The 20,211-nt window shown below is 39.6% G+C and overlaps 1 protein-coding gene across 2 annotated transcripts in view; it reads right to left on the reverse strand.

The window, feature by feature from the left end:
* The window catches only part of EFR3A (EFR3 homolog A), a 92,111-nt gene that overhangs the window by 32,713 nt on the left and 39,187 nt on the right, over positions 1-20,211 (reverse strand). Inside the window, exons 2-7 of one of the 2 annotated variants that reach the window (XM_055126479.1) lie at positions 18,261-18,337; positions 15,747-15,874; positions 13,577-13,727; positions 6,410-6,531; positions 3,137-3,286; positions 1,108-1,245 (exon numbers count right to left, since the gene is read on the reverse strand). In XM_055126479.1, the coding sequence (XP_054982454.1) occupies positions 1,108-1,245; positions 3,137-3,286; positions 6,410-6,531; positions 13,577-13,727; positions 15,747-15,874; positions 18,261-18,337 (766 nt within the window). Of the gene's footprint in view, positions 1-1,107; positions 1,246-3,136; positions 3,287-6,409; positions 6,532-13,576; positions 13,728-15,746; positions 15,875-18,190; positions 18,338-20,211 lie in introns of both variants that reach the window. The other variant, XM_055126480.1, reaches the window with a different exon arrangement.

A 20,211-nucleotide genomic window follows, 5' to 3' on the forward strand; every position in this document is an offset into this window, starting at 1 on the left:
CAAGTGATAAATGCAGCAGTGCTCAGGGCTTACCCCTGGCTCTGTGCTCAGGGATCACTCCAGGCAGGGCTTGGGGAACTACCAGAGTTTCCAAAGATTTAACCCGGGTAGACCACATACAAAGAGAGTGCCCTATCCACTCTATTTCCTCTCCAGCCCACAAATTTCTAATTCTTTTAGGGTTTCAGAGATTATTCCTAGGTTGAGTATTAGGATAAAAAATGAAAAATCAAATCAGCATAATGGTATGAAAAAATCACTGTGCCTTTAAACTTGACATAATTTTTATTATTATTTCTTAGTATTTTCTTATGCTTACAGTCACAACACAGATGTTCATCCATTTGAAAACTTTAACAATTCTCTGATTTAGTTTTTTCCCCCTTTGATTTAATTTTGTGACTTTCAGATTCTTATAACTAAAGTTGAAAATTGAAACCAATCATTTGCCCTAGTTAAAGAATTTGAGATGTTGAATTCAGATGATTTCACGTATGCTGCAAAGATATTACTGCAGTTAAAAAGGGGAAAGAAAGACACGTGATAAACAAAAGATTTGCAAAACGTCCAAAATAACATAAACTTCTATAATAAATTAGTAAGTCCATCACCTGATGATTGAATCTGAATGCCAGGACTTAAGAGATAATGAATGTCTCTGTGCAGAAACCCAGAGATCACAAACCTAATCTAGGGGAAAGTACCTGTATCAGTGCAATCTTTCACATTCCATCTCTGATTGTCAGTGGTATTAGACAAAATTTATTCTGAGAACTGAAAGCAATCGAAGGCAGCCCAGTGACAGGAAAAAAAAAAAAAAAAAAGTAAGAAACAGATGCCAGGAGACAGGACCTGGCCATGAAAGGCAAAATAAACATAATGCATCAAGCATTGTCTCAGTATTCTCCTGCCTTTCAAGGTTAGATGAGAAATTCAAGTTCAATGATATACTTCACTCTATTTCATATTTAGAGGGGGGAAAACTGGCAAGCCGTCAAGCATGTATCTGACTGGATCCTGCTTCCATAAATACTTCATACAAGTAAAAAAGCATTTGTCCACAGTAAGCAGATTCACAAGATTAATATAGCAGTTGAAACCACATACGCAAAAACTGGTCTAACAGCGTTATTCATGTTCCCAAAAGTTGCTCGTCCCAGCAGTTCTCTGAAACAGTTTTCAGCCAACATGGCAGGATTTTCCTCCTTGTCAGCTGCAGAAGGAGAAGACGGAGGGCCTATGCGACTGAAAAAGAAGAGCAATAAAGAAAATCAAATGCAAGAATCACTCCTTGGGTTTTTTGCTGGTGTGGGCAGGGGGAGCAGGGAGGCACACCCAGTGCTACGGGGGGAGACTGTGCAGAAGCGGGGACGGAGCCAGCCGAGCAGGGCAAGACGTGGAGCACTAGTTCTCACAGTTACACAGAAGAGTTCTCACCTCAGGAAGGCTAAAATGGCGTTGTCATTTTAACCCACTGTAACTTTAAACATTAACTTTAGCTTACGAATCCAATGGCAACAAAGTGAGTCACAGGCTCGCTCAAAAGAGAAAAACTAAATTCAGTTGAGTAAGTAGAATCTGCGCTGAAGGGACATCTTTTGTTGTTGTTCATTTGGTTTTTTGGGCCATATCTAGTGGTACTCAGGGCCGACTCCTGGTTCTGTGCTTAGGGAATCACTCCTGGCAGGTGTAAGGTGCCAGAGATTGAACTCAGGTCAGCTGCATGCAAGGCAAGTGCCCTAACCACTGGACTGTCTCTCAGGCCCAAGTGTCACTATTTCTAATTAATGTCCTTTCCCCAGGCAAAATACTCAGCATCTGCAATCTTGTTCAGTTTCTACAACTACTCCACATTTATGACAAAATCCTAATTATAACAATCACCAAAGATCATCTTTAGACATTCTGACTTCACTCACTATTAAGTAGGGAAAACACAACGGAAAAAAACTATGCCAATCTGTGAATTAAAAAAATACAAATTTAAAAGTTAATTAGAACACTTATATAAGTAGATGTGTTTATCACATTATTCACACTTTAAAATTATGACATAAAATTATGACATTCATGTGCAAAGAAAAAAAATGCTTCTGTCTAGTACTATGTTAACACCACAAAATAAAATTTAAGATTTAGCCATCAAGATTTATGATTCAGCAATCAACATTCTCTGCTTCTTATCTTGGACCTTAATAGCAATGATCATGGGGAACAGCTTCTCAAGTGATCTTTAGAAGAGAAAATATTTAAACTATTTGGAAGAGAAGCTTTTATCTCAACTATAGTGCCAAAAGCAGGAAAAAAATATAAAAAGTGCTAAAATATGTCATTTCACACTTTAGAAAGTTTCCAAAACTAGAGAGTCACACTTAGGAAATTAATACAATTTTTGTCATTAGTACAACTGGAAAAAATGTGAAAGTTTAAATTTTAGAAAAACAAAATATCTCAGACATGTGGGTAAAAGTTTTATCTTCAAACTCTAAGAGTAAGGATGATCAGGGAACTAAGCCAAACTGAAATGCACTGGGTCTGAAACTTAATTGTACAATTTTTCTGTGTATAAAAACACAAGTGTAGAAGAAAAACTTGCTTAAGTCATTTGGAAAGTAGGTATAAAAAAGCAGATGACAATATCAGTCTATATTCCAAAGTAATATTCCATTCCAAAAAATAAAATCTTAGAAAAATAAATAACATTTCTGCTAAAAAAGGTGATTAACAATAATTCTCATGTCAATTTTATCACCGTTGTGATTAGTTCAATTTCATTACTAAAAGCGAAGCTATCTAAAGAACCAGAGAAGTTCAGCCATCATCTTTCTCATACAACTATTGAGTGTAATTTACAAAGCCATCTGATCCGCGTGCTCAGCACAGCTGCTATGTATAAATCTATTCTAAAAGAAATAAAACCTTAGGTGTCTTGAGTAAGAGTCTGTGCTCTCCTGAGCCTAATGTGACCACTAATGATGAGTAAGTCTGTCTCCACGGCACATCTTCAAACTCAGACTTTTGTTGAGGCTGCCATGCACATACCAAAAAAGACCAGAGTTTTTGGTCCAAGCAAGCAAGCACACATCCACACATACAAAATCAATACAATCAGAGCCCTAACAATTTTATTTATTACCTGTCAACCTCTTCTATCTTCTGCATGTTGAACAGTAGAGATGGAACAATTTTATCCATATGCTGGGGTTCCCAAATGGTAGCCCGAAGTTCATCATTGACTGTCTTTCGAACCACACCTTGTATTCCCCTGATCCCAGCAATTCGAATACTGCCAGGAAAGGGGGAGAGAGAGAGAAAGAATTGAGTCTTATCAAAGCATCAATTTAGTTAATAGAAGTCAGATAATAATAGAAGGTCATGCCTAAGCATACAGTGTTATTCTGTCCTCGAGCCCAGGAATCATCAGGGTCAGCCAGCAGGACTGGAGGAGCCTAAACACTAGAGCCTGAGGCGCAAGAGGAACGGGAAGGGTCCCTGAAGTGCCAGGAGAAGAGTTTGGGTCATGAGCCCCTAGCCCCTGTGCTATCTCCCTGACCCCAAACGTATTAGTTCTGCATTTGTTCTACAGTGTCTAAAATGGAATGTTGACAATACAGAATTTTAAATTTCATATGATATTAGAAATAACTATAATCAGGAAAAAGGAAGTTTTTTTCCATGTGTTTATCGAAAATTTAAAGTATTTTTTGGTAAACGAGTGAAAAAGGTCATGAAAATATATGTTCATGTGCTTGTCCACTAGGGGGAGCTAACTGCCTAAAAGTAAGACAAGTATGTAATAAATCATTTAAATTCATAAAAAAATGTTTTAAATGGACACTTTAAATCTACACTGCTTTAGATGTAAAAATAGTCAAACCCAGTATCTTTTAAAAGTACATGTAATTTATAAATCCTTAAAATACTATACAAAAATATACTTTTTATACTATATTAGTCTATGTTTTAAAAATAGCTATTTTCTTTGGGCATATTTTAATCCCTTTGTCCATTAACTAAGTAAAGTCAGTCTCTGAAAATGGAAAAAATTGTATAAAGTTTAAATGTCTATAAGGGGGGAAAGACTTCAGTGGTGATCGAGATGAAAGTTGTATCACAGTCATCCATAACTTTTTTCCTTCTTAATTTTTTTTTAATTGGTGAATCACCATGAGGGTAGTTACGGACTTACATATTTTCATGCTTGTGTTTCAGTCATACAATGAGTGCCCATCCCTCCACCAGTGCCCATTCTCCACCACCGATGATCCCAGTATCCCATCACCCCCCGACCCGCCTCTGTGGCAGGGCATTCCCTTTTGTTCTCTCTCTCCTTTTGGGTGATGTGGTCTGTAATAGGGGCGTCCAAAGTCACAGCAAAGGTGCTAAGGGGCCTTCGGGGCTGTACCCAGGGATGCTCATGGGGCTCTGGGGCACAGGGGGCCCCCCTGGGGTCAGCAGTATGCAGGGTACGAGCTACAGGTTTAGCCCCTGTAACACCTCTCTGTGCCAAGAGCAGACTGTTCAATGTTCTTTGCTATTCTAAGAGAAACTAATAGGAATTTAATAAAAATCCTAAATGGATCTTAGAAACTCATTTTAGAGAGTAACTGCAAACATTTAAGTCACTTAGCTTTCTCCACATTAGAAGACATTTGACACCTTTGTACAGGGGCGGCCGTATTTGGTACACAAGATCCAGTGTGTAAGGCCGACAAAATCAAGTAGCTTGGGATTGGTATGAGACAAGACTGTCATGTTTGGCTCTCAGCAGCCGCCCATGGCCCACCTGCCTGCACTATATAGCCCTTGGCAGAAAAATGATCACCACACCTAGAACCGACACTGGTACTCGCATACCAACACTAAATATATTTCTATACATCTCCAAATTTATTTGAAAAGTGAAAAATCACCAGAGAAATAAGGCAGGTGCATGTATTTCATGGGTTTGGCTTGATCTCTAGTACCACGTGGTCCTCCAAGCACTGCCAGGTGCAGACTCAGAAGCCCCCAAACAGGACTGGGCTAGCCGGGTAATCCCTGGCACCCTCAGGACCTTACACTGAAAAGCTGGCCCCGCTGGCCAAGAATAGCCGGTAGGGATGCCTTGGCCCCCGCAACATGCCTGGGAGACAAAACATGCAACATTTTGGCTCCATGAGCTCCCACAACACCCCTCAGATTTCAAGTTGTAATTTTTTGCTGTTAGGTGCACTGCAGTTAACGCTCAAACTACTACTTTTCTGTACTGACCAGGTCTCTCTGACTTTAATTTTTAATTTTAAATTTCACATTTTTATATAGGTCTCTACCTGTAGATGGTGTTTACAACTTACTAGAATATCCTCAATCTCTTGTCTCAGATCAACAACGATTCAGTAAAACTTTTGTTCATTCAATTTATCTATGTATTTTATTTTAAAAAATACTTGGCGGGGAGAGGGAGTGGCAGGAAGGAAACTGGGGACATAAGTATTAGGAAATGTATATTGGTGAAGGGAAGGGTGTTAGAATATTGAACACTGTATGAGTGAAACCTGATCACGAACAACTTCGTAACTGTGTACCTCACCTCAATTAAAAAGAGATACTGTAAAAAACAAAAAAACACCTTCTTACAGGTCTCTTCAAGGAATACAATAGTGCTTAGTAGAAATGCCTCACCCTCCTGGGGTCTAAATTCCAGAAGAGTGAGACACAGATACAGACACATGAAAAAAGGATGAAGAGCAACTTGGGTTGGGATCGGAAGGTGGCTGGAGGACAATGCTCCTGGGAAGATGGTATCTGAGCAGACGTCTGACCAAAGTGATGAATACGCCACGTGAGTATTTGTAGATTTATTCAAGACAGAGACATCGCTTTGTACAAAGGCCCCAAGAACTGAATCCAAACTGCTCAAGAATAGGAAAAGACGCACCTGGCTGGAATAAATGGAGGAAGACAGGATAGAATGAGAAGACACAAAACCGGGGCTGAAAGAACACTAGCATCTAGGTTACAGTAAAAAATTTACTTTATTTTGAGTGGTTGGGAAAACTGTTCTCAATGTTCCAATGTCAAGTCTTAAAACTTCTGGAGCTGGAGGGATAATAAGGTAGGCAGGGCTATTGCCCTACATGTGACCAACCCAGATTCAATCCCCGGTACCCCACTGAGTCCCCTGGTTCCACCTGGAGCAATTCCTGAGCACAGAGCCAGGAGGAAGTCCTGAGCACCGCCTGCTGTGGCCCAGCCAAAGCACCACAAATAGTTATCACAACTTCGTTATAACAGAAGTGGTAGTCACGCATGAAAACCTAGGGACATACTTTCCTAATTCCTTTGCGAGTCATCACACAATAAATAATATGGCAAGCGCTGGCAGATTACTCTGCAATTATGAACCATAAAGTAAAGAAGTACATACTCTGTTCTTATTTCCGGGTCACTGTGACAGGAATGACACATGGCACTGAAGCGAGATACAAAAAAGTCGTAACGTCTGTGGTAAGACGGTGTATCTTCTTCAATATTGGCGAATTTAACGAACTGGAAAGCAAAATGAACAATTATCAATCTTTGAAAGTGTGGAACACATTTGATTTAATCATTTGTTTCAGTTAACAAGAAATGCCCAAGTGAAAAGCAAAGAATCATTACGTAGGATGATCGAATAGGGAACTCAGAACTCAAGTATATAAGAGGAAAAACACCAAATGAAGCTTTTTGCTTCAGTTCCTTTTCAGTGAAGCCACTTTCTATAAGGTTATTATAAAACTCAAACATTTCCGAGACTGTGTCTATGTTTCACTGATACCTAAGTTGGGCCCAAACCTCTTGGGAATTTTATTTTGTAGCTGTGGACAGAAAATCTTTTACAGTTCTTATATAACTACATAAATAGCTCTTACATAACTATATAAAACGTAAATAAAAGGGGACATGGAATGAATGAAACACAGTAAAACAACAATATACTGATATGGCAAGAATTATTCTACTGCTTTTTAATAAAAAACAAAAACAACATAAGTATCTACATTTATGAAATTTTAACTATCTGACAAAGCTGGCCCTTAAGATACCTTAATATGTATTTCTTATTAATTTTCTCATTCATTTAGGTCCATGTTACATTTGTATACAAATAAACATGAAACACTACATGCCCCAACATAAAGAAGTTTATCTTTGATGTTTTATTCTATGATTTCAAGTCTTACATTTACGTCTTTAAGACATTCTGGTTCAATTTTTGTATATACTGAAAGCTGCTAGTCCAGTTTTATTCATTTGCACGGGCTCTTTAGTGTCCCCAGGACTGGAGCAATAGCAAGGACTGGAGCCGTGATAGCATAGCAGGTAGGGCGTTTGTCTTGCATGCGGCCAACCCAGGTTCAATTTTTCCATCCCTCTCGGAGAGCCCAGCAAGCTACCAAGAGTATCCCACCCACACGGCAGAGCCTGGCAAGCTATCAGTGGTATGTATTCAAAATGCCAAAAATAGTAACAACAAGTCTCATAATGGAGACGTTACTGGTGCCCGCTCAAGCAAATTGATGAGCAACAGGATGACAGTGATACAGTGATTTAGTTTTCCCAACATCATTTACCGGAAGGACTTGTCCATATATGTAGATACTTATTTCTGAATGCTCAGTTGTTTTCCCTTAACCTGAGTGTTTTTATTCACATACCATACTACCTTGATTAACATTATAATTTGTAGCATACTTTAAAGTCAAGGTGCATAATGCCTGGGTATTTGCTTTATCCTTTAGTGTAGTTTGGCTACTACTACACTGCACGCTAACTATAGAATAGTTCCAGAAAATAAAAAAAGATCACACTATTCATTAAAATAAACCTCGAGAGGCTTGAGAGGTAGCAACTGAACCCAGGTTCAATCCCCGCACCCTCTCTGGTCCCCAGAGCCCTCCAAGAGTGATCTCTGAGCACAGAGCCAGGAATAAGTCCTGAGCACTGCTGAGTGGGCCCCAAATTAAAATAAAATAAAACAAACCTTTAACAGTTTAAGAAATATACAAAAATGCAGAAACAACATGTTTCTTATCTTCATGTATTTCGAATATGCTACTTTCAAAATTTGGAAGAGGATAATAAAAAATTCTGGCCATTACAATGTAAAAGGTTCTAGAAAAATTTATAAGGAGAAACCTATTAATCTATTGAAAGCCATCAACCTGAATGGTTAGTTACAGATACTCATGTTGACTATAAACACAGAATAAAAAGTGATCAGCTTTCCCCGGGATGAGAAAGCGCATCTTCCGTTTTGAATTTATAGAATGGTCCACGTGATATCGTTGACTCTAAGAGCTCACGAACAAATTCTAAAGTTACACACTCGCCATAAAAGCATAACAATAAAAAGTATGGAGACATCTTACCACATACACAAATTGAGAAAAATGAGGTAAGTACATTACAGAGATGTTTTAAAAGTCTCAATGGGGAACTGGGATTTTACTCCTTGGATCTATTTACAAGCCACTGCATATGAAATGAAGTATTTAACATGGGATTGCTGGGGTTTTCAAATGAAAAACAAACGAGTACAAAGCTTGCACATATACATTTAAGTAAAAGTTGCCCTAGTTCTTTTTCTTTTTCCCCACCCAGTGGGGGTGAGAGCAACACAGCTTGAGACCAGAGCAACAAACAGTACAGCAGGGAGGGCATTTGCCTTGCACACGGCCAACCTGGGTTCCATCCCCAGCATCCCATAAGGTCCCCCAAGAACTGCCAGGGGTAATTCCTGAATGCAGGGCCAGGAGTAACCCCTGGACATTGCGGAGTGTGGCCCCAAACTCTCTTAGCCCCCAAAGAAAGAGTCCTTCCTGGTAATAGAATACAAAACAGAGGAAGTGGGGCCCTAACAGTTGAGTTCTCTGCCTGGGAATGTGCACTGCTTGGGGTTCACCAGGGTCACAGCCAGAAAATATGGGGCACAGATGGGGGAAGTACGTGGCGCTGGGGATCAAACTTTGTACCTGCTAGGCAAACGCTCAACCCCGGGAAGCATACACCTTGTACCCATTTCATCACCTAAAATGTTAACTGTAGAGTACGTTTCAAAAGATACATGAAAGACAGCTTCTTCGCACCTGCAGCAAAACTGAAATTCTGGACGCTCTTTGAAAGGAAGCAAGAGGAGAGCACCCAAAACAGTGCTCATCAGGCCCTCTGACTCACCCAACCAGGCACAGAGTTCAGTGATCGGGTCCAACGATGCAATGCTGCGTGGGACCTTTGCGGTGGTGCCAGGGATTATGCAGGCATCACTGTTAAGGGCTTTTGGGGCCTCCATAGCTGTCCCCGCTAATACTCGGGGGCACGTGGTACAGAGGTTCAAATGAAGGCTGGCTGCAGGCACGGCTGCATGTTAATCCAGCTCCTGGACACTCTTCTCTAGTAGTCTTCATTTACTTTACTGAGGGTTCTCATTCACACAGTGATGGAGGCCATTATCTGACATTGCAGAGGACTCCACCAATCACCCCTCTAGTGACCCCAGATCTCCCCATTATTATCTCCAGGTCCCACCCTCAGCCCTGCCCCAGCCACCTCAGCTTCTAGTTCTCCAATCATGTCTCAGCGCCCTGTTTGCATCCGGAGCTGTTTAGTTCCTTTCTTTGTTCCTTTATATTCTACATATGTGCAAGATCATCTGGTATTTATATTTTACTTTCTGACTCACTTCACTTGGCATTAACACCTCCGACTCCATCCAAGCTGCAGCAGATGATGAAACTTCATCTTTTAGGATACTCTTTATTCTAGGGACTGTTGCGCTTTTCCACCGGCAGAACGCTGAGCGGCGTCCCAAGCATCAAGGGTATTACTGGCACTCCCCGCCCCAATTGAGAAAATCAAAAGACATTTTCCAGTGTTTAGATGGGAAGGGAAGAGTAGGAGGGATCACTCCTCACTGAGAATCAACACCTGAGTATAAAAATTGTCTCAATGACAGGTCCTCGAGAGTTAAAGAAAAAGAGCCACAGTGAGATGAGCAGGATGGACAGCTTTACCGGGCAGCAGTCAAGTACAGGTCCAGGAGACTGCACAGGGGCCAGGGGCACATATGCCCCTGATCACTCTGTAGCACCACCTACTGTGCTATGTGGTGCCTCACCCTGACCCCCCGATGACTGATTTGGATCTGATGGTCCCTGGCAGTCCTTGAGGGAGCCGAGCCCCAAGCAACACCACATTCTAAGGCCCTCGCACACAGTCATCCAGCCAGGCCAGCCTCATATTGCCGTGAGGGGCGCAGGACTATTTGAGCACAGCATGAAAGTACATACACACACAAACACACACAGACAAACATACACACACACACAAACATACACACACACACACACACACGTGAGCAGAGGGTGATCAATGATTTCTCTAGAGTTCAATTCACAATTAGCAACTGTGTATTGTACACTGCAAATAACAAATGCTTTGGAATAAGACAGACTTAGGACTGACGCCTGTGATATAAAGTACTACATCACACCCGAGAACAAGTTATTTAACTTCAATTTCTCATTAGTAGAGTGGAAATAACAATCCTAAACTTGAAAGGACTTTGTGAAAATTAAATGATACAAAAGCATCTGTAAGTATGAAACAGCACTGACCAAGCAAGTGGAAGCAAACATAAACAAATGGGACTACATCAAACTATGAAGCTTCTGCACTTCAAAAGAAACAGTGACCAAAATACAGAAAGAGCCCACAGAATGGGAAAAAATATTTACCCAATACCCATCTGATAAGGGATTAATATCCAGGATATACAAGACATTAGCAAAATTGTACAAGAAAAACACCTTCAACCCCATCAAAAAATGGGGAGAAGAAATGAACAGAAGTTTCCTCAAAAAAGAAATACAAATGGCCAAAAGGCACATGAAAAAATGCTCCAGATCACTAGTCATCAGGGAGATGCAAATCAAAACAACAATGAGAGATCATCTCACACCACAGAGACTGGCACACATTCAAAAGAACAATAGCAACCAGTGCTGGTATCAATGTAGGGAAAAAGGGATGCTCTTTCACTGTTGGTGGGAATGCCGACTGGCCCAGCCTCTCTGGAAAACAATATGGACAGCCCTGAAAAAACTAGAAATTGAGATTCCATATGACCCCGCAATACCACTTCTGGGAATATATCCTGAGGATGTAAAAGAACAAGTAGAAATGACATCTGTACCTATATGTTCACTGCAGCACTGTTCACAATAGCCAAAATCTAGAAACAACACAAGCACCCTAGAACAGATCAGTGGTTAAAGAAACTTTGGTACATCTACACAATGGAATACTATGCAGCTGTTAGAAGAGATGAAGTCATGAAATTTGCTTATAAATGGATAGACATGGAGAGTATCATGCTAAGTGAAATGAGTCAGAAAAGGAGGGACAGACATAGAGGGACTGCACTCATTTGTGGAGTATAGAATAACAGCACATGAGGCTGACACCCAAGGACAGTAGATAGATACAAGGGCCAGGAGGACTACCCCATAGCGGGAAAACTGCTTCATGAGCGCAGGGGAGAAGGCAGATGGAATAGAGAAGGGATCACTAAGAAAATGATGGCTGGAGGAACCAGTTGGGATAGGAGAGATGCATGCCGAAAGTAGATAATGGAACAAACATGATGACCTCTCAGTGTCTGTGTTGCAAGCCATAATGCCCAAAAGTAGAGAGTATGGGGAATATTGTCTGCCATGGAGGCAGGAGAAAGGTGGGAAAAGGGGTGTATACTGGGAATATTGGTGGTGGGGAATGTGCACTGGTGGAGGGATGGGTGTTTGATCATTGTGAGATTGTAACTCAAACATGAAAGCTTGTAACTATCTCAAGATGATTCAATAAAATTTAAAAAAAAATTAAATGATACAGTGGATAGCGTGTTTGCCTTGCATGCAGCCACCAGGGTTCAATCCCCGGCAAGTCCTATGGTCCTCCAAGCACAGCCAGGAGTAATTCCTGAGTGCACAGCCAGAAGTAACCCCTGAGCATTGCTGGGTATTACCCAAAAAGCAAAAAAATAAAGAGAAAATTAAAATGATATCATATACAGGAGCATCTAGAACAAACTGTATTATTTCTTTTAAAAACCCTGAGCCAAGGCTGCACTATTAATACTTATTACCATTATATGCTATTAATCATAATGATCATTATATATAATTTATTGACATAGTAGCTTAAATATTTTCTAGATCAAAAGTCTAGGTATATAGCTTGCCATGTTATGCTCTTTTCTGTACTTGAAATAGCTCACAATTAAGGATAAAAATTAAATGTGTCCTGCCCAATTTGTAATGCAAAGGAGAACCTAAATAAACTACTTTCATATTCAGCATCTGTACAGACACATTACACATTCAAATAAAATGTATAAAGATGATTTAATACAAAAATTTTAAATGAGCAACCAGCTACATTTTACAATATGTTTTTTTTCAATTTCTAATAACTTAGCACCAGTAAGAAACAGAAATCAGACTTCCAGAGAATGATAGAAAAATAAAGCTGGTGCAAATAATATAGTTTTTATTTAGTACCATTCATTTAAATCAAACTAGTTATCTGGGGAATGTGTTCTTCTGCCCAAATGACTCATTAAAACAACATTAATGGCACTGTAGGATGCAAGTAAAGACACTTCTGGGGATACACACTAAAACTCCTAATGACAGCTATTACATCATTTTTTCTTAACTTTTCCTCTAATTAGAAATAGGAAAGCCCTAGTAGCTACAAAACCTAAAACTGTCCCTATCACTACATCTAACTGTATTTAGAAAATCCACTATTTTCTCTCTGAAACAAATGCAGAGAATCTTAAAGATGATTTTATTCATACCCTCTTATATTTTTGTGTTTATTTAAATGTGTGGTTTGTGTCGTTAGTAGTGCTTATAAAAGGTGCTCATAGCTCTACCACTGAGCTATATCCCAGCCTTCTTGTATTTCTATTTTCATTTTTAACATTCTCTTACAACCAATAATAATGCCATGATCTGGTCTAAGACATTCCTAAACATTAGCTCACAGGACATAGAAATCCTGTAAGATTTGTACGGATTTGTCCTCATGTGACAGATGAAAAATTTAGGGGAATTTAGGTCTGGCTTTCCCTAGAAAATGGTGCAGTGAACAGAGAAGTCTGACCAGAGAATTAATACCATCAGTTACCATCTATACTTCCTTCCCCTATGTCTAAAAATAATTACCTAAAAGCATAGGCAGGTGATAAGTGATTGTTAGCTATTCACAGAAATCTGGAGTCTGGTAAACAGAAATGCTTAAGCGGTAAAAGATAACATGAGGGGAAAATATTACTTTATGGCCAACTCGATTTCTGCTCTTCTTAACAATGCAAATATCACAAGAAGCAATAGAAAAAGCTAGAAACAAAGTGCCCTTCCATTAATTCATATCTTTACTGACTTTCCAAATATCCCAAGAGAACATCTGCCTTTACCAGGTAAGGCAATCTCTGGGAGATTAATTCTAACTTTCTTAATTAAACTTAAAATTAGAAAATAATTTTACTCACTGAATTTGTTCCAAGAACTTGAAGTTTTGGTTCCCCTGACTCCAGGAGCTTGGCTACCATATGAAGGAAGCTTTCGACAAACGGCTTGATGCTCTGAGAATGGCAAGCCATGAGAAGCTGGTCCAAGGCCTCCATAGCAATTAAAACATACCTACGGGTAGAAGGAAAATCACATCAAGACAGTTGCACCTCCCTTAATTCTCCTAAGGGCTTTTCACTGGAATTAGCATGTTTCCTTTAATGTGGAGGGCACAGAAAAGCAAATTTAGTAAACTCTAAATGAAATCTTTATTCTCATAGAGCACTAAGGATTTGTACAGAACAACCCTCACAGGCCAGGGAAAGCTCAATGTGCTAGAATTCAGGATTCACACGGAGGAAGCCCAGGTTGTATCTCAGAAGTGGAGGGACTCCCCAGCTCTGTCAGCAGCAAACTATAACCAAGCTGAGAGGAGCCCTCAGCTCGGCAAAATGCAACAGCATGCTCGTGTTGATGCATGCAAACACTATACAACACTACTCCATTTACTCCTTTTTTTTTTTACAAACATTACGTGTATGTGTCTATGTGTAGTGTGTGTGCTGCTCTGTAAAAGCATGAACAGTTTCCATATTTCTATTTTCCAGACTTTTAACTTTATTTATGTTTCTGACCCCAAAATGCTATTATTGTAAGCAATATATGATACATACCTAGAATTTCCAACCTAATCTGTCATATATTTATACATTATATACATGAGCACCTAAATAATTTGAAGAAGTAAATTTAAAAATCAACCTTATTAGGGGAGAGACAGATAGTATAGCAGGTAAAAAGCTCACCTTGCATGTGGCCAATCCAGTTTTAATCTCCCTGGAACTACATATGGTCCCTTAAGTCCCAGTGAAAGTGATCCCTGAGCACAAAGCCAGTACCTTCCCTGGGTGTAACCCTCAAAAATAAACTGTTTGATTCATATCTTGAAACATGCATTAAATATTAAAATGTTTAATTTTTATGCCATACATTTCTTAGCTTCAACAATCAACTATACACATAATCACCCCTATCAAGACTCATTCCTGTGCTGCAAGCCATAATACCCAAAAGTGGAGAGAAAGTATGGGAAATATTGTCTGCCATAGAGGCAGGGGGAGGGTGGGAAAGGGGGGGTATACCTAGGATACTGGTGGTGGGGAACGTGCACTGGTGGAGGGATGGGTGTTTGATCATTGTGAGATTGTAACCCAAACATGAAAGCTTGTAACTATCTCACAGTGATTCAATAAAATAAAAAAGACTCATTCATGTTTTAAGTGCTAACAATGTGTTAATAGAGAAAGCCACTTAGAGAATGGAATATTTTTAAGAAACTCCTGTATAGTAAAGCCATAAACTTTAACAATATTATAACTGTATTACCTAGACTATAATAAAAAATTTTGAAATTATACTAGTTATAAATTACCAATACATAAAGTATGCATAATTCAAAACTGCAAATTATTACTGCTCAAGCAAAACAGGGAACTATGGTAGGCCTTTACTTATAATAGGCTAGCTAGAAGAGTTCCGAAAAGCACACATATGCACCGTTTTTTTGTGTTTTTTTTTTTGCTTTTTGGGTCACACCTGGCAATGCACAGGGGTTACTCCTGGCAGTGCTCAGGGAACCATACGGAATGCTGGGAATCGAACCTGGGTTGGCCGCGTGCAAGGCAAATGCCCTACCCGCTGTGCATCTATTGCTCCAGCCCCTGCATTTGCACCTTCTAAACCTTAATATATGTCTGTTTTATTACTCCTCTGATAAGCAAAAGTGAAAAATCAGTTGGTTAATAGAATTCAACTGTTTCCAATTTGGAGACTGGTTTTTAAATTACAGTACTACAGTAGTAGGATAAAGGCGTCAATTGATCACTATTTTCATTATGAAAGTTTCAAAACTTGACAGGTGCTTAAAAGCAATATTTATGTAGATTCCATCTTAAATGCTAACCACCAATGAAGAGTGAAAGCTACAGTACCTCTATGGTGTTACACATTCCCTCATTAAACACTAAAATAGTCTATGTTCCATTCAAGAGCTTTGCCAGCTAAGATGCCAAAATAATTTATAGAATGTCTTGGCCTAGACAAAATTTCTCAAAGATACCACATGTTTAGAGCAATTAGACTCCTCCTTACCCAGAGCGATGTCTGACAACATCCCTGCTCAACCTTTCCGCCAGGTAAGCACCAATTCGATCTAGTTTCTCTGGAGCAGATACTGCATAGAATGTCAATTTCTCCATATCAGCTTTAACAAGGCCATCCTAGAATAAGAAAGATGAGCTAAGTTGGTAGTATTTACATCTCCATCTTCACCGTGTTTGTTAGGGGGGTAGATTATTAAGAGTTATTTGATTCAAATTTCCCTTTTGCACTGATGGCTAAATCAATGTTGAACATGCCTGATATTTTTTAAAAGGCGCCTAAGATAAACTGTCATGGTTCTGGCTCTTTGTCCTTTACTCTGTGCTCTTAGGGCTCACGGCCCTTAGATCTCTGCACTCTGACTACTCATTGTCTCATTTTAAATGTGCCACTCCTATGAGATATGGCTGCCATATATACATCAAGTTCATATAAGTCTTTACCTTTTGAACAAAAAAAATCTTACGCCATTTATATAAACCCCATCTAAATACATGGCAAAACTAGACTCTGTCTATAACCACACTCCAATTCACCTTTCATTAATTCCAGTATTAATGGAGTTCAAAGTTCCCTCACTGCCTTTAAAATAGTTTACCTGTGTGTCATTAAGATCCCTCCAGAATTTCCTCTTTACCTTGTATTCAGTAGTGCTACACCCCTTATTCCTCTGATAAATGATTTGAATATGTAATCCCCTAAATGATCACTGTCACTGTGTCACTGCCATCCCATTGCTCACTGATTCGCTGGAGCGGGCACCAGTAACGTCTCCATTGTGAGACTTGTTACTGTTTTTGGCATATCCAATACACCATGGGTAGCTTGCCAGGCTTTGCTGAGCAGGCGGGATACTCTCAGTAGCTTGCTGGGCTCTCCCAGAGGAAAGGAGGAATCAAACCCTGGTCGGCCGAGTGCACGGCAAATGCCCTATCTGCTATGCCATGGCTCCAGTGTCCCCCCCCCCACCCTCCGCCCAAATAATATACTTCAAAATTCAAATGTAAAATCACAGTCAAAATAATTACAACCCATTATATTTTACAATTAATTAGGCTGCAGGAATATTTACTTGAAAGATCTTGATTTCAAATGTAATCTCTCTTACTTTCACATAACTTTTTCTCTTGCCACCTCTTAAATAAAGAGACAAATCTCCACTGCTCCAGGTGGTATACGCCCTTCAAAGCTCAGAAAACACATTTCCTCTAAAAACGTTCCCAGAATTGACAACCCCTATAACTCTCTGCTTAGAGGCAAAAACTGTACTATCTGTATACTTAACATTTTACTGTTTTATATATAATGATCTAATACTTATTATCCTTTTTGTTTTATGTCAATGGGTTGGAAGTGCTTAAAAGGCAGGTACCATATAAATTTTTAATATGCCACAAACTAGTCAGGATTTTGGGAAGTGAAGTATACTTAACTGATCAGCCTCGTTTAAATAGCTGAAATCTTATTAAAAAATTATGAGACAGACATTGATATAAGTTTAAAAATGTTATATCTAGCAGAGACAGAGCATACTGAGACATAGCAAATTCTTTAAATCAAATCCATGTGACTTTTTTTTGTTCAGATATATTTAACAGTAGACTATAAAGTATTGCTAGAAAATTTAAGACCGAATCAAACAAAATTACGCAAATCCAGCTGCATTAAAGCCAGTAATGTTCCGCAAGTTTCAATGAAATTTTTCTAACTATGTAAAGTAAATAGTTCTTCTAAAAGAACTTCAAAGAAAACTCTGCCTGGAATATTCTTCTATTACTTCTCAATTTTCTATTTGTGGTCACTGCATTAAACTCTTTGGATCCTAGCTTGCTTCTCATTTCCTCAAGGCCTCCTAAATCCAATGTAGATCCCGCTCTGCTCTCTAGCAGCACCCTGTGCTTGATTTCTCTATCACGGCAGTATCCACACAATTACTGTAATCACCAATTTACTTCTCTATGTACTTGGTGAAAACATAGTGCCACATTTTCCTTCTTCCTTTCTCTCTTTCTCTCTTTCTTTCTTTCTTTCTTTCTTTCTTTCTTTCTTTCTTTCTTTCTTTCTTTCTTTCTTTCTTTTTCTTTCTCCCTTCCTTCCTTCCTTCCTTCCTTCCTTCCTTCCTTCCTTCCTTCCTTCCTTCCTTCCTTCCTTCCTTCCTTTTTTAGGCTTTAAGCTACATTTTCATTCATAGTAACATTCTTAGCACTTTGTACAAATAATCTGGCATAGATTTATGGCCAATTCATCAACTCTGGGAACTGTATAGACTGAAAAAACACCATCTGCCCATCACTTTGCCTAATCCAATGAAAGGGACTGAAAAGTAAGCAAGCACGGGTCATTTCAAAGTTAGAACAAAAGGAGGGAAGTATAAAAAATTGTTATGTTCAAGATGAGATTTAGGAGTAAAAGAAGAGAAATGAAATGAGGAAAACCTGAGGGTGCTCAGCAGGGGCTAAGGATGGGTCAGCAAAGAGAAGGATCAGTAGATGTGGATCAAATTACTTTTGGGTCCTCCGGGAATATGTTGTCCACCAGGCGCTTGTAGCGAGGGCGCAGAGCAGAGCAGCAGCAGCACACTCCTGTGGAGCACCAAGCACAGACACCGGTTACTGGGGCTGGAAACCCACCCGCCAATGCAAACTGCTAAACACGAACAGGTTTACATGGATCCTCTTCATAAACTGTCCAAGCTGACACAGCAGGAAAAGGTAAATTTAATTACTCATGAAGAAACGAAAAAGCCCAAAGGTTCCAGGTGTTTTCTCCCCAAAGGTATCAGGTCAAAAATGAATATAACAAATTATTCCAAATCTCCAAACCAAATTGTGCGTGTGTGTGTGTGTGCGCGCGCATGCGTGCATGCAAGCCCCAGCCCCCAAAGCCTATCAAATTCATTCTACAATAATCCACACCTTTTATCTCCTCCCTGACCTCATCTCCTACTACTCACTAGAATCAGGCCCATCTGTCTCTCCCTGCCTAGCCCTATTCAGTAGGCTCCAGTCCCAGGGTAAGCCAGGATTAACCCCTGTGCATCTCCGGGCGTGACTCAAAAAGCAAGCAAAAAAAAAAAACAAAAACCAGAAATTCAATCCTAGGCGCAGCTCCCACTTGTGACCAAGAACACTGGACAGCACTGCTGTTTGGGATCCTCAGTGCTTCAACAGGATGCACAAGCCCTACCAAGCATCCTAACAAAGTCCCGAGTGAGGTGCCCCACGCATGTGCCTCGAAAAGTGAATCACCAGTCATCACTACCACATACAGAAATGAGTGAAGGTGGGGAGGTGAAAGAAAGGATGAATTTTAAAAGTTGCAATAGAAAGAGACTTATATTATACAGTTGATGGCCACAAATATTCCTATATTAGCTAACATTCCTAGCTAACTACTAAGGTATTATGAACACTGTCACTCTGCAAGAAAAGAAATCTTAGCACACTACCACACAACTTATTCAACCACAGAGTTGAGGTAAGAATCCAGTGTCTAATGATAAGACCCTAAGCTCTCTCGACAAGACCAGTTATTAGTGACCCAGTTAATTAACACCCAAATACTTTTACCTGCATGTATCTAACACCATGCTAGATGCCAAAGACACACAAAAATATAAAAGAAATAAGATACCTCCTTTTTGGAGTATGTAATCAGTTACTAAAAATGACAGGAGATAAATTCAGCAGGATACATAGATAGCTTGTACTGATAACACGAAATGTCACCCACCGTTCAGCATTTGTAGTACTTAAATAGAAAAATATTCCAAAGAGTTCTTTAGGGGATTTTTTTTTCAGATTATCATGAAAAGCAAACTGCAAAACTGATTGTTAAGAGAAAACAAAAGGGAGGCAGGGGTGTAACAATGCAGTAAGTGAATGCACTATTTCTGAGCCTACTATACCTAAGATAAAAATATCCAGCTAAATATAAAAACACGGGAACAAATTAAAACAAAGATGCACTGAGTGGTCAATTTATACAGTACACTATGTAAGGGACATATTATAGGGGCTGGAGTGATAGCACAGCGGGTAGAGCATTTGCCCTGCACTCGGCCGACCCGGTTTGATTCCCAGCATCCCATATGGTCCCCAGAGCACCGCCAAGAGTAATTCCTGAGTGCAGAGCCAGGAGTAACCCCTGTGCATAGCCGGGTGTGACCCAAAAACCCCAAAATAAAAAATAAATAAAAATATTTTTAAAAAGGGACATACTACAATGATGAACGGAACATTTTGACGACTGCTCTGCAAACACTAACGAGAAGTGAAATAGAGTAAATCCAAACCACTACCAAGGTAGAGTCTGCCGATGGGACTGAACACCACGTCTCAGTGGTACGAGTTTAAACCAGAACGGCAAACTTTTCAGTAGGTGAGAAAGGTTTTTTTGTTTGCTGTGGTGATGCGAGGGATCAAATCCATGGTCTTACAAATCAAAGGCATGACCC

The sequence above is a fragment of the Sorex araneus genome, chromosome 2, assembly GCF_027595985.1.
Source record: "Sorex araneus isolate mSorAra2 chromosome 2, mSorAra2.pri, whole genome shotgun sequence".
NCBI lineage: Eukaryota > Metazoa > Chordata > Mammalia > Eulipotyphla > Soricidae > Sorex > Sorex araneus.